Here is a 15,476-nt window from a genome sequence, read left to right on the forward strand (position 1 = left end):
ACAGATCATTTTAAATACACCTGCCCTCCAAACTATCTTATCTGCCTTGTTAAATTCAGTATCATTCTAGGCTAGCCAAACTATAATCGTGTATCCTACATATTTTCCCCACACTACCTGCCAACTCCTGCTCAAACATATTGGTGTTACATGATTAGCACAACGTGCTAATGAACAGCCTCAATTTAAAAAAAAAAGTTCCAGGGCGCCTGGGTGGCTCAGTCGGTTAAGCGACTGCCTTCGGCTCAGGTCATGATCCTGGAGTCCCCGGATCGAGTCCCGCATCGGGCTCCCTGCTCGGTGGGAAGCCTGCTTCTCCCTCTGACCCTCCCCCCTCTCATGCTCTCTCTCTCTCATTCTCGCTCTCAAATAAATAAATAAAATCTTTAAAAAAAAAAAAGTTCCAATGATTTGCAAATGAACACATTTGTTCTTTGCAACTGTACTATCATATTATTCCTATTCACAGGAAATCATAGTGCAGGGAAGAAACTTCACATCAAAACATATTATTTTCCGTCAGGCTGATTACATTTATCACAGGAAACTTCCCAATAAAGACATGTTTCTAAACAGATAAATCATTACTAGAAAATTACAATTGTCTACGTAACACATATTTCAGGAGGGTTCATCCACTGTACCCACTGAAGGCCACTGTGAGCTACAACTGCCCAGTCTTCAAGTTACCTTACCTGCGGAAGGCGTTGCTCTTATTACTTCAACTCCTTCTGGGAGATCAAGAGGTTGGCTATAGACCAGTCTAGAACTCAGAATAAGTTTACTAGCAGTTTGAAGATTGGCAATTGATGCAGAGTGTGGCATGGGGCTCACACTAGGAGAAGTTTCTGGAGAAGAGTCTACATTCTTCTGTCCAGGGACTGAAAGTAGACTCTCTGATGAAATGCCTTCTGAAGCTTTAGCTTTGAAGATAAATTATGAAATATATTACTATCATCACTATATACATTAGCTAGAATAATACTTTGTTATCATTTAAGAAACAGATTTTAAAAGTACTTTGGAGACAAGGTCAATTTTCAGACTTTCGCTGGGCTACCTTGACAGACTTTTTTTTTTTTTTTTCTATTTTATTCTTAGCATCACCAACTCCATCACAGAGACTTAATCACCAACTTGTAAAAACTAGAAAAAAAACCTCAAGTTATTTCATCCAATGTTCTCAAACTTTAAAAAGGATTAAAAGCTTGGGGTGCCTGGGTGGCTCAGCTGGTCAAGTGTCTGACCCTTGGTTTCAGCTGAAGTCATGATCTCATGGGTCATGGGATCCAACCAGTGGTCAGGCTCCGTGCTCAGTGGGGAGTCTGCTTGGAGATTCTCTCCCTCTGCCCCTCCCCCACAACTTGTGCACTCATACACAGGATCTCTCTCTCTAAAATCAATCAATAAATAAATCTTTAAAAAGTATCAAAAGCTTGAGGAGAAACTTGTTACCAGGCAGATTCCTGGGCCTCACCACAGAAAGACTGATTTAGTTGTTTTGGGATAAACCCCAGAAATCTGCATTAATAAGCAGCCCGGGTGTTTCTGAAACAGAGCATCATGAATCAAACTTTGAGAAACAGCAAGGTATTGCCTCACATAGTAAATGAAAGAATTTAAGTTCAGAGAGCTTCATGACTTTCCTATAGTCATATAACTAGCTCTACTCTTGCATTTTTGTGAAACAACATGTAACACCAAGAATGAAATTCAAAGGCTTTGGAAAGAACTTTTGGATTCCTGCTGCCTCAAGAAGAGTAGGTTCAAATGGGCACAGGTAAAGGTTCTATCAAATCATTTGGCTTTTCTAACCCAAGTTCATGGCCCAGTTAGAACTATTTACAAGGTTATGTGATAATGTGAATTACAAAGGGAACAACAAATATTAGTTGACTGTATTAAATGTTTAATGTGTATAAAATCAGAATTATATAACCACCAGAAAAAATAAAATCTTTTAAAAGATTTTGAGTTAACCAGTTTAAAGCAGATTCAGTTTCATATGGGTCTATGCAGTTCATTTTAATAATTATCTCTCAGAAAGTAAAAGTTTGTTCTAAAAAGAAGGATCCATGATCAATATCTTTGCTTCATACTACAGATTTTCTAATTCGCTAAGAAATCAATATGAATGTGTACAGCAAAAGCAAGGCTAACATAACTTATCACTGCTGGATTTCTTAATATTCTACAAAAACAGATGATTTATGTATGAGCTTCAGATGCTCAATTGTATTTTTATAAAGAGCAAATCTGCTTCTCTTAGTGATTCTTTTTTTTTTTTTTTAAAGATTTTATTTATTAATTTGACAGAGAGGGACACAGCGAGAGAGGGAACACAAGCAGGGGGAGTGGGAGAGGGAGAAACAGGCTTCCCGCGCAGCAGAGAGCCCAATGCGGGGCTTGATCCCAGGACCCTGGGGTTATGACCTGAGCCGAAGGCAGACGCTTAACGACTGAGCCACCCAGGTGCCCCAGTGATTCTTTTATTTATTTATTTATTTAAATTCAATTAGCCAACATATAGTACATCATTAGTTTTTGGTGTACTGTTCAATGATTCATTAGTTGTGTATAACACCCAGTGCTCATCACATCACGTGCCCTCCTTAATACCCATCACCGGATTATCCCATCCCCCCACTCACCCCCCTTTCCACAATCCTCAGTTTGTTCCCCAGAATCAAGAGTCTCTCATGGTTTGTCTTCGTCTCTGATTTTTTCCCATTCAGTTTTCCCTCCCTTCCCCTATGATCCTCTGCGTTATCTCTTATATTCCACATGAGTGAAACCATATGATAATTGTCTTTCTCTGACTGACTTATTTCCCTTAGCATAATACCCTCTAGTTCCATCCATGTCGATGTAGTGATTCTAAAGCTAAGTACATTATGTCAGATGAAAGTGTGTATTAATCCACAGAAAAGTACAATATTAATTCTACGGGCAAAACAAATTTATAGAGACATAGTGTCTAGAACAGAGTCATAATAAGCATTAAATAAATATTAATTGAAAAAATAAATTGATCAAACTTTTAAAAAATATGTCTAATGTGCCCACAGACTGGTTTCGTTTTAGATTAACCTACTTCATCAATTATTTATGATCTTGTAATTAAAAGCTTGGCATATCCATTCTTCAATCCAGCAACTCAATTTATAGTTCACTGGATCTTCATTTTAAAGAATTAACCAACCTAAAACATACTCAGTAAACTGAATTTATTTCACCTCATCTCTGCATAAAGTAATTACTTACCTAAGCATGCTTGTACAGACTTAAGATGAAGGTGCCACATATGGAGAATAGAGTTATTATTGCTGTCCTTTTCAATTACTACTAGAAAGAACTTTTCTGAAAATGGTGGTGGACGATATCCTATTGTTCAAAAGAAAAGTATATTTAAGTTATATTTCTCTCGGGTTAAAAGAAAGACATTTTAAAAAACTTCTCTTGATACGTATACAAGTTGGGAGGAAGAGGGCAAAATAGATATTTAGGAATTTTATGTAATTTTTGTGCCAAAAGTTAGGTAGCTATCAAAGACTAATGGGACTATGTCAAAAGTACACAAAAGCCAACATGAAGGTACACCTATTGGTCAAAGATGGGACAATCTGAGTGTCAAAGAATAAAAATGAATACAATTTATTAAAACATACTGACTATATAAAAAACCATGAGCTCATAAAAATATGAAAAGAGAAAGAGAGGGCACATAGAGAAAAAGGTAAGGAAGGACAAGAAAAAACAGAAGGAATAGAAGGAAGAGAAACAAAGAGAAAGAGAAAGAGAGAGAGAGAGAGGAAGGGAGAGACGGAGCAAAAGAGGAAGTGCGCAAGAGCACAGTCAGCTTCACTGGGTGCTCCTCACAGTAACTGGGACACTAACTCCTCACTTGGAAAATTGAAGGAACATTTATCCTCCTCCTTCTATGAAAACAGCACTTTTTTTTTTAATTTAAAAGTCATGGGGGAAGGGCAGTAGTGGTGGTACAAAAGAAACTTGTTAGGAACTTTATGCATTTCTTTTATCAAAAGACATTGTGGATATAATTTTCCCTGTTGACAATTGTATTTTTCACATATGAAAATAAAATCTGCACAAAACAAAAAATTAGTATTTTTTCTTTTCCTTTTAATTCTAGTAGAGTTAATATAAGTGTTATATTAGTTTCAGATGTGCAATATAGTGATTCAACAATTCTATAAATTACTCAGTGCTCATCATGATAAGTGTACTCTTAACCCCCTTCACCTACTTCACCCATCCCCCCACCCATCTCCCCTCTGGTAACCATCTATTTTCTATAGTTAGGAGTTTGTTTTTGGTTTGTCTCTTTCTTTTCCTTTGTTCAATTGTTTTTTTCTTAAATTCCACATATAAATGAAATCACATGGTATTTGTCTTTCTCTCACTGGCTTATTTCACTTATCGTTATACTCTCTAGCTCCATCCGTGTTGCTACAAATGACAAGATTTCATTCTTTTTTATGGCTGAATAATATTCGATTGTATATGTATACCACATCCTCTTTATCCATTCATCTATCGAATGGACACTTGGGTTGCTTCCATATTTTGGCTATTGTAAATAATGCTGCAGTAAGCACAGGGGTGCATACATCTTTTCAAATGAGTGTTTTTGTATTCTTTAGGTAAATACCACGTAGTACAATTACTACATCATAGGGTTGTTCTGTTTTTAAATTTTGAGGAACCTTCATACTGTTTTCCACAGTGGCTGTGCCAGTTTGCATTCCCATCAACAATGCATGGGGATTTCTTTTTCTCCACATCCTCGCCAACACTTGTTATTTCTCATGTTTTTTATTTTAGCCATTTTGACATATGTGAGGTGATATCTCATTATGGTTTCAATTTGAATTTCCCTGATGAGTGATGTTGAGCAAAAACTTTCTTTAAAAATGAAAACCCATAATGACAACTCCTTGGCAATGAGCACTGCTAGAGCTCTAATTGTGGTCTTTGAATACCACACCCCATTAAAAAGAACAGCCTGGAGTGATGACTCCATTCTTGCAAAGGGTATCTACAACATGAGCCTAGGATAACTTACAGTACCTGAAAGAAAGTAAAATAGTAAGAATAATAAGGCTGTGTCAAAAGGACTCAGGACCAACTTGAAAGGGTCCTCACTAGCCTAATATAGGACCATATGAGCATTAAAAAGAGTAATGACTGAAAACTGACTGAATGCTAAGTACATAAAAATCCATGAGTGATGAGTACCTCTCTGTATCTATATTATTCTTCTATAAAGAGTTTCCAAAAAATGGATTCATAATGATACTCAAAAGAAAAAGAAAGCTAAACAACAACAATATATTCATCAGTGATAATTTGGGCACAAACTTCCTCCTCTGAAATTGCTAATTAAAGGGAAGGAACTAAACACTTACCCTGCCTTTCCTAAAAATAACTCTATTTCAAAGTAACCAAATAGCTCTAGTTGATAAGGGAAAGCTTTTCTTTACAAATACTTTCCAGCTAATAAATAAATGAGAACTGATAAAGTTAGGAAATTGTAATTTTGCAATCTTTGATGAAATAATGGGTTCAAAAACAACATTAATTGAAGAAACCATGGTATAGTAGATTGCAGCAAACACTGGAACCACCACCTGAATCTTCTGCATCTTAGCATCACTAAAAATGAGACATCCTAAGTGATGTTCTTTCTTATGTCTTTCTATGAAGGACACAGCATCACCTAGGAAGTTGAACCTGGATCTAATAAAATCTACATAGGTAATCTGCTGATAGGAGAAAGTTTGATTAACACCCTAAGTAACTAGTTAGGGAAATTCTTTTTTTTTTTTTTTTTAAAGATTTTATTTATTTGACAGAGAGAGAGAGAGACAGGAGAGAGGGAACACAAGCAGAGGGAGTGGGAGAGGGAGAAGCAGGCTTCCCACCGAGCAGGGAGCCCAACGCAGGGCCCGATCCCAGAACCCTGGGATCATGACCTGAGCTGAAGGCAGACGCTCAATGACTGAGCCACCCAGGCGCCCCACTAGTTAGGGAAATTCTTACAAAATAACTTTCTCTAAAACAAATAAGTGGCATGATGAGAGTATAAAGTGGGAGTCACTTTAGATTAAAAGACCCTTAAACAATGAAATATAACGTATAGATTTCATTTGGATATGGATCCGAACAAATGAAAACCAAATAACTTTTGACATTTTTGAGACAACTGAATAAAGTAAATATGGACTAGTTATTACATAATTCTGAGGAATTTTGTTATTTATCAATGTGATAATAGCACTCATTTAAGAAAGTCATTTTTAGAAATGCATGTGAAGTACACAGGAGTTAAACGTGATGGCTGGGTTTGTTTTAAAATATTTCAGGAAGGGGTGCCTGGGTGGCTCAGTTGGTTAAGCGGCTGACTTTTGATTTGGGCTCAGGTCATGGTCTTGGGGTCATGGGATTGAGCCCCACATCAGGTTCTGCACTCAGCAGGGAGTCTGCTTCAGGGTTTTCTCTCTCCCTCTGCCCCTCCCCACTCTTGCTCACTCTCTCAAATAAATAAATAATTTTTTTTCAAAAAAACTTTTCAGGATAAAAGGAAAATAGGATAGATAAAGCAAGTGAAACAAAATCTTAAAATCTTTAAACAATGCACTCTACTTTTGTCCGTAATTGGCATTTTTCTTAATTAAAAGAGAAATTAGAGGGGTGCCTAGTAGACCATGGGACTCTTGACCTTAAGGTCATGAGTTCAGGCCCCATGTTGGGCATGGAGCCTCCTTAAAATAAAAGAGAAATTAATTTTTAATTGAAACTTAGAAAGTACAAAATAAGGCAGGGGCAGGGAAGAAAGAACATATGCCTATCAAGTCCTTTAAGAAAACAGCTATAAAATCAAGAAGAATATCAAAGAAACTGCACAAAATCTAAAGGAAAACCAAGAAAGACATTAGGAAATCTTTTGGCCTAATTTTGCAATGACATAAAGAAATATCAAAAGAGGGAAATACAAAAATATTTTTAAATATAAGTCTTTCGATTAAAAATATAATAAAATACTGAATTTCCATAAGCATTGTTTCTAGTAGGGTTGGTATGAATTTCTTGTTAGAGGTAGAATGATAAACAGTACCTAGGTTTGTGGGAAAGCATATAAAAAAGTTCAACCCAGATAAAGGTGAAATATTATGGAAAAGCACATTTTAAATCTATAAAGCAGTCCTGTTATACCCTATTGACAGTAAAATAAAACCATGTGACAACTGTATAACTTATTAAGAAGAAAAGTATTAATGTAAGAAGCAAGATGCATGAAAGGGAAAAATTACTAGTGAGTGGTGAAGACATGTCAGAGAAGAATTCCTTCTTATTTTTCACTAAAGAAAAGGCAATTACCTGTATAAATTTGGTACAAATACTGTTCATAAGTGTCTATATATAATTCTGTGATACAAGCTACATCAAGAAAATTAATTATGTCCATTTAGATACTTATGATCTATAACCAAATTAGGTAAAGTATCTGGAAACCTTTTGTAAACTAAAAAAATGTTCATCATATAAAATGAATTCTTAAAGTAGAACATGTCTTTCCTTCTTTCAAACAGAAAATATTCTATTTGTTCTACGTTCACATATGTTCTACATTCAAATAGAACATGACTGTTTTATAATTACAAAGTTAGAACTCTTAAAGGGAACATTTTAAGCTAAATAATAAAGTTTAAACATCATATGGGATCTATTCTTGAAGGCTCTTATGGAGAACTACTTTCCTTCACACACAAAAAACAAATACTACATGTCAGAGGGGAACACCGTGAGATGGTACCTTTAATTCACAGTGTACCTAAGGTTCCTGATATACCATACAAAACAATGTCTTATATATTCATCAATGGTCTTCAGCAATGTACTGGGGACTTTTAAAAACTTACACTAAAGTTAATTGGTTTGCTTGAGATACCACAGGGATCTTACTACCAATCGAAGTAATTTAATTGCAGAACTGAACAATTAAAATTACTTTTTAAAACAATTAAACTAGGATTCATAAGTAACATTTTCTTGGCAAAAGTCTATGCCATTGGTGAAACTGTCTTTCAAAATGTAATTTTCACCCACATGCCTTCTTCACATACAAACAAGCAATTTTTACAGAACTGGTGTTATTTGCTAAAAATTATGAGAGTGATGACTTTTGATATAAAGATCCATACTCGATAAAACTTTGGAGATTTTTTAAGATTAAGGTGTCAAACTCAAGACTACTTTTTTTTTTTTTTTAAGATTTTATTTATTTGAGAGAGAGAATGAGAGAGAGAGAGCACATGAGAGGGGGGAGGGTCAGAGGGAGAAGCAGACTCCCTGCCGAGCAGGGAGCCCGATGTGGGACTCGATCCCGGGACTCCAGGATCATGACCTGAGCCGAAGGCCGTCGCTTAACCAACTGAGCCACCCAGGCGCCCTCAAGACTACTTCTTAAAAGTACCTTGTGATGGCTGAAAAAATATTTCTGTTTCCTTTTTCTCCATATCTTCCTTATGTGGTTTGTATCCTATGATGAAGTCTTCTTGAAACACATGAAGCAACTGTGTATTTGAGCCACACTACAAATATGAAAAAAAACCGAAGTTTTATCTTTGAAATTCCCTGTCTTCCACCCACCACCTCCCCAAGAACATTAATGTAGAAGAAATAAACCTAAATTTCTATTCTTCATCAACTGACAAATTAGAAGGGAAAAAGCAACAGAAAATAAAATCATTAGAATGACCTGGGCAGAGAAAATTGCTTTCAAAGATGCTACCGCCAATAGCAGAATTAAAGAGCTCTAACAAAAACAAACCAACAGATCTGCTTCTCAAGACACACACACACACACACGTGATCTACACCACTCTGAGCTCAAAAATATTAGGTCACATGACTTGCTGGAGCAGGCTATGCTGACTGTGTAATAAGGCAACTAGTACAGGATTCCCTTAGTTTTTCTAATTCCACTTGGGAACCAAAAATAGGAAAACCAGAAACGTCCTCAAAGTATTCCCAGTCTGTCTAGTGGGAATTATGCAGGGCCCTATGACAGCCAGTTGGGTGACACACCCCTGGATTAATGTATTTACACGTAAGTAGCGAGGCTTTCTAAAAGGATGGATGAGACATCATGGTCAGTTGCTGTTGCTATGCTACATGAGCATGTTTTTGAACAACACAGAGAAAAAGAGTAAAAATAATACAAATGGCTACTTATTAAAATTACAAAAGGGAGCTGAAATTCAAGGAAAAACTAAATCCTAACAGAATCTTACGATGGAAGTGCGTCAAGACAATTAGATGGCTGCCCCACAGATCTCAAGGAAGGGAACCATGGATGGGTGGGCTAAATCTTACGGAATAAAGGAGACCAACCTCCTGACAAACTACACAGAAATGAAAGGACTATAGTATTAGGTTGACCCACAAAATTTTTATGAAAGTTATATGGTATTTTTATGTCTCTCCAGATAGAAACCAAAAATCTCTTCACATATACAGAAAAAGGTCACCTCCCCAGAGGAAAAAAATAAATGAAAAGGGAAGGGTGAGGTCTTCATGGATATAGAAATCATACAGCACACTGGGCACAAACCTAGAATGACTTTTAGCTATTTATCAGTGCTTGCAGTTTACCAGCCCTTGTGTTAAAGACAGTCACAACTAGAGGGGGAAACAAATCTTGAACAGGTATGAAGTAAAAAGCATAATGCTAAGTAAGAGTGACCTCTGTTAACATCCCATGGTGAAGAGAAGGAGCTAAAGTGGGAGATGAATTTAATACCCAGCCCATTAAAAATGAAGACCTTTATGGGAATGAAGACAATCCACTCTTCTCCCATATCCCTATGGATCACAGGTTTGGGATTTCCTTGGAGGCATTAGTAATTTGAGTTTGGCAGCCACATTCCTGTTGTCAAGAGCTGACATGGTAATTTTGCTACATTGGTGGAAATTACTACATTTTCCCCAACAGAATGTACCAGGCACAATGGAAAAAAAAATACAACTATATTTGTTTTTAAATACAGTTAGCTCTTTCTTCATTTCCTTGTTTGAAAATATTGGTAACTTCCTCACCAAAAGAATCTTTTTTTCCTATTTGGAATGAATACATTAGTTCTATCCCTTAGTCCATCAATATGATCCTGAAGAAACAAATATCTTGAGGACTAGGAAGGGATTTACAAACTCACTGCAGGGAGAAGAGTTCTCCCTCTTCCCTGGGTAGTTGCCAGGGAAGAACAGTGACTATACAAAAGACCTATGATTAGAAAGTAAATGTATACTTTGATCCTACTTTCACCCGCATTTTACGGATATCGTAAAAATACCTAATATTCAGACTAACAAGGCAAACACTCTAAAGCTGAACTATCAACTGAGTTGAAATGAGAAATAATATAAAAAGAGAAACCACAAACCAAGCCCCTATGCAGCTGTACTATATTTTCCTTCATGGTTTCCCTGACTGAATCGAATGACCTTTAAACAGGAAATAAGGCTACAGATATAACTCAGCTGGAGAATAATCACTAAATCATTAGATTTTCACTGTGGAAATCAAGAGAACTGGCTGTATTTAGTATTCTCAAACAAGGGAATTATTCTGGCCATGAAATATATGCACATAAAGCACTCTGGAATAAAGTATATTAATACCCCCAATTCACAAGCATGTTTTTACTTGGTTGGTTATTGCATCGAGTTCAATAATGCAGCCAGGTCGAGCAGTAGACTGTTGGCTCACAATATTAAACACTTCTCCAATAAGTTTCTGCAAATAAAAAACAGAAAATGTGAATCATCAACAATGTATGAATCTATTGTCAGTATGATACAGCATCTCAGACATTCAAGGCCCTTCTAAATATTCAATGATTGGCAATGGCGATTCATTCATTCCAAGAATTATTTCAAATATCTGTACTCATTCTTATTCTCATTTTTAAAATTAACTAACCAGGTAGAAAACTCTATAGTGTCTAGCTTAATAGCGTAGAACCTTAAGGCATCCGCTTCTTTCAACATGTCTTCATTTTGCAATCTTAAAGCTCCATGACAGACCTGGCTGAGGATGTGGCCCCATGCCCACACGTATGGTTTGCAGATCTGCAATGCCACGTAGAAGTACGACCTTGCCAGTGAGAAGGTACGGGCAATGGTTGAAAGGAAGTGGGACTCGGTAACTTGAGATGAGCATGTTTAACTAACACGGGAAGTTTAACTTTGGACACCCAAACTCCCAACCCTTTCTGCTGAAAAAAGCAGTCCCTTCTCCCTCCTTCCAATCAGGCTTCCCTTTGCATAAAAACCTTTCAGTAGCTTCACTTGGAGCAGTTACTTCACAAGGAGATGCCCATTCTCCTCAGCATCACCACCATTACTTCCTACCACCTCCAGGCTGCTAAGAGGGCTTAGATCCCAGCTTAGCCTAGGGATATAAATACAAGATTGCTCCTGGGAAAACAGCACATACACTGGGGTTGTAGCATCATTCCAATTTGTATCAGCAAGATTCCAAAGACACGGGATAGGAACAGATTCAAGGGTTACTAGATCAAGGAGGACAAAATATGTGGCTGGGTATGGCTGAATTTATTGTTATGAGTATATTCACCCAAGATTCAGGATTTAAAATATTAGCTCAGACACCTGGAAGTAGTGTCTCCTGGGTTTGTTAACTGAAATCTGGCTGCAACTTTGTTCTACAGAGGGTGAGGTTAAAACACTGGACCGTGAATCCTTCCTACTCAAGTGTGGTCAATGAACCAGCAACAATAGCAGCATCAGGAAGCTTTTTATAAATGCAACTTTCAGGCCCTGAAGCTAATACATCTTCATTTTAACACAATCTCTACATGATTCGTGTACATACTAAAGTTTAATAAGTATTGATGTAGATCAGTGGTTCTCAGCTTGGCTGCACACTGAATCACCTGAGGAGCTTTAACAATCATTGTTGCTTAGGTCCCACTTGCAGAGACTGACTTATTGGTCTAGAGTACAATCTGATCACAGGCATTTTACAAACTCATCACGTGCTTCTGACATGCAACCAAGGTTGCAATCCCCTTGCAGGGATACCCATTCCAGGTAAGGAATTGCCTTCCCTGCCCACAACTCTGCTGCTAGCACTGTGACTAAGGCCTTACCAAATGACTTATTCAACACTACAGGATCCTATTCAACTTTACCTCCAACAAAAGAACCCATTTTACAGCAGAAGATAGGGCCAGAATTAGGGTAAAGTGAATTAAGCACTCACCTTGGGTGCAAAATTTAAGGGGGGGGGGTGCCAAAAACTCAATAATCAAGATAAATAATATCTTAATGCAGTATTTTTTTTAAAGATTTATTTATTGGGGCGCCTGGGTGGCTCAGTCGGTTAAGTGTCTGCCTTCAGCTCAGGTCATGATCCCATGATCGAACCCCACATCATGGTCCCTGCTCACTGGGGAGTCTGCTTCGCCCTCTCCCTCTGCCCCTTCCCCCTGCACGCACGTGCTCTCTCTCTCTCAAATAAAAAAAGATTTATTTATTAGAGAGAGAGAGAGAGCATGTGCGTGCACAAGCGGGGGAGGGAGGGACAGAGGGAGAGGGAGAGAGAGAACCTCAAGCAGACTCCCAGCTGAGCACAGAGCCCCAGGCAGGGCTTGACCTCATGACCCATGAGATCCTGACCTGAGTTGAAATCATGAGTCAGACATTTAACCAACTGAACCATCCAGGCTCCCCAATGCAGTATTTCTTAAAATCAGAATTAATGCAAAAAAATTCATGATGAACAAAATATCAAAATTTTAAATGCAGGATTCAACAGTGTCATGGGGCACCTAGCTGGCTCAGTCAGAAGAGCCTGTGACTCTTGATCTTGGGGTTGTGAGTTCAAGGCCCACACTGGGTGTAGAAATTACTCAAACTTAAAAACTAAAAAGAAAAATGTCTTGATGAGCCATATGAGAGCCTGAGACAAAAGCAAAACTTCACAGATATGTTTTTATGTATTTTTTAATGATAAATATTTTTCCAGAACATTAAAGTGGTTGAAAATTATTGAAAAACTGAAAAGAAAGTGTATTAAAACTCACAATATTATTTTATATTTAAAATTATTTAAACTAAAACAAGATTAGTTTACTTTCCCAGCTTTAATGGAAGCAAACTTATCAATATTTTTAAAATCTATTTTTTGCTTGTTTTCAATATAGACAACTTCCCTGTTTGAGAGTCTCTTGACTGAGTGAAAATCTTAAGTAATATTTTAATTAACTTATTTTTTTTTAGAGAGGGAGTTGGGGAAAGGGCAGAGGGAGAAGGAGAGAGAAAATCTTAAGCATATTCCATGCCCAGTGTGGATGCAGGACTCGATCTCATTACTGAGATCATGACCTGAGCCAAAATCAAGAGTCAGACGCTTAACCGACTGAGCCACCCACACCCAGGCACCCCTTAAATAATTTTTAATTAACTTCAGCTTACTGAAACTTCTTTTGCAGGACAACATTGTGACTGGTATATTGTTTTTTTAAAGTTCTGAAGTTCACTTCCAAATTTGCATAAGACTGCACTAAACAAAATTTGTGAATCAGTTTTAGCAGATCCAAACACAATGCTGATTTTATATTACAAATTATGGACATCGCATGACACTTAAAACGATTTCAGATGATTGTCAAAATATTTAAGAGCCAGGTCAGTGGCTGCCTTTTGTAAACAAGATTATCCACGTAAGTCTTCTCCAGCTAAAAATTCAAAATCTAAAGCACTTCAGTTAATTTTTCATACCTCCATTTTGAATGTGAAATTAGTATGCTTTGTAGCCCCCCAAAAATGTCATCCTAATTCCCAGGACCTGTGAATAGGTTATGTTACTTTACATGACAAACGAGATTTTGTGGCTGTGATGAAGTTAAACATCTGGAGATGGGAAAGTATGTTGGATTAGGTAGAAGGGCCCACTGAAATCACAATGGTCCTTATAAGAGGGAGGAAGTATGGTCAGATTCAGAGAAAGAAAAGCAAAGGCCAGAGAAAGAGAGATTTGAAAATGCTCTGCTCCTAGCTTTAAAAAGGAGGAAGGAGCCATGAGCCAAGAGATGCAGGGGCCTCTAGAAGCTGGAAAGGGCAAGAAAATGGATTCTCCCCTAGAGCCTCCAGAGGGAATATGGCCCTGCCAACACTTTGGTTTTATAATATCTGGCCTCCAAAAAGATAAGATAATAAATGTATTGTTTTAAAGTCACCAAGTTGGTGGTGACAATTTGTTGTATCAGCACTAGGAAACTAATACAGGTGCCCCAAATCTCCTTAATTTTTACTTGATCGGCTCTTTTTCCAGTAAGAATACCACATCTGGTAATTCATACATTTCCATCTTCTCTTTCGTTTTTAACTCATTTTCAGGTTCAGGAACGACAGTCACACCTCTTGCTAGTAATTTACACTCACCAAACTTACTTTCAAAGTTTCTTTCTCTCACTATATCCAACAACTCTCAACTGAAAACGGGATTAGCAAAAAAGTAAATTTTGATCATATTATTGAAGTGTTTGCTTCCGTTAAAGCCGTGAAAGTAAAATCATAATAAATTCTGTTTGGGACATAAATAAAATATTTGAACTGAAAATAATGTTGTGGATTTTAATATACTTACTTCCAATTTTCAATACTTTTCAACTACTTCAGTGTTCTGGGAAAAAATTAACCATTAAAAAATTACAGGAACATATGTTTCTAGAGTACACATTCTTCCTTTGCCCCAGGCTTCAATGTGGCTCATCGTGGCACTGCGAGATCTGTCTTTATTTAAAATTTTGGCATTTTGTTCATCAAGGATTTTTCTGCATTAATTTTGACTGTTTAAAATATAGCACTAAAACTGCCTGATCCAGTAATTCCACTACTGGGTATTTACTCAAAGAAAATGAGAACACTAAGGTCTGAACCATTCCACCAGGTTTAAAAAGAAAAAAAAAAAAAGGCAAACACCCAAGGTGCTGACAAAAGTGTAAGGGAACGCAGAACTTGGTGGTGGGAGAAGAGACTATGATTACTGAATTCGGGCTCTGTGACTATCTGTAGAAGCAGGGGCTATAACAGCTTTCCTTTATGTTGTTTCTTCTTCCCTGATTTCCCTACTGGGACAAGTACTAAAAGTGCAAGGACTTCAAAAGTCCAAGTATGACCACGACTAAACCGGCATCATTACACAATGACATGATGCCAAATGGGAATTTGTGTTTCCCCTGTGCTGGAGATAAAAGTTTCTCCATCTAAATAATCGATGCTAGGGGGCTGGCTACTCTTGACCTGCATCTAAACCTTGATGCATTCTCCACCCTTGTCTGCCTTATTCTGTGCCCCAAGACACTGACTTCTGGACCCAAACACCTAGCTCGCAAGCCGGCTTCAGCTTCAGGCTGAATTCACTC

The 15,476-nt window shown here is 37.3% G+C and overlaps 1 protein-coding gene across 9 annotated transcripts in view; it reads right to left on the reverse strand.

Moving 5' to 3' along the window:
• The window catches only part of DMXL2 (Dmx like 2), a 150,292-nt gene that overhangs the window by 47,896 nt on the left and 86,920 nt on the right, over positions 1–15,476 (reverse strand). For 7 of the 9 annotated variants that reach the window (XM_021694059.1, XM_044918220.1, XM_044918221.1 and 4 more), the window contains 4 exons: positions 10,730–10,819; positions 8,498–8,615; positions 3,265–3,384; positions 696–923 (listed from right to left, as the gene is read on the reverse strand). In XM_021694059.1, the coding sequence (XP_021549734.1) occupies positions 696–923; positions 3,265–3,384; positions 8,498–8,615; positions 10,730–10,819 (556 nt within the window). The remainder of the gene's footprint in view (positions 1–695; positions 924–3,264; positions 3,385–8,497; positions 8,616–10,729; positions 10,820–15,476) is intronic. The other 2 variants (XM_044918224.1, XM_021694061.1) reach the window with 1 other exon arrangement.

The sequence above is a fragment of the Neomonachus schauinslandi genome, chromosome 9 (genome assembly GCF_002201575.2).
Source record: "Neomonachus schauinslandi chromosome 9, ASM220157v2, whole genome shotgun sequence".
Classification (NCBI taxonomy): Eukaryota; Metazoa; Chordata; class Mammalia; order Carnivora; family Phocidae; genus Neomonachus; species Neomonachus schauinslandi.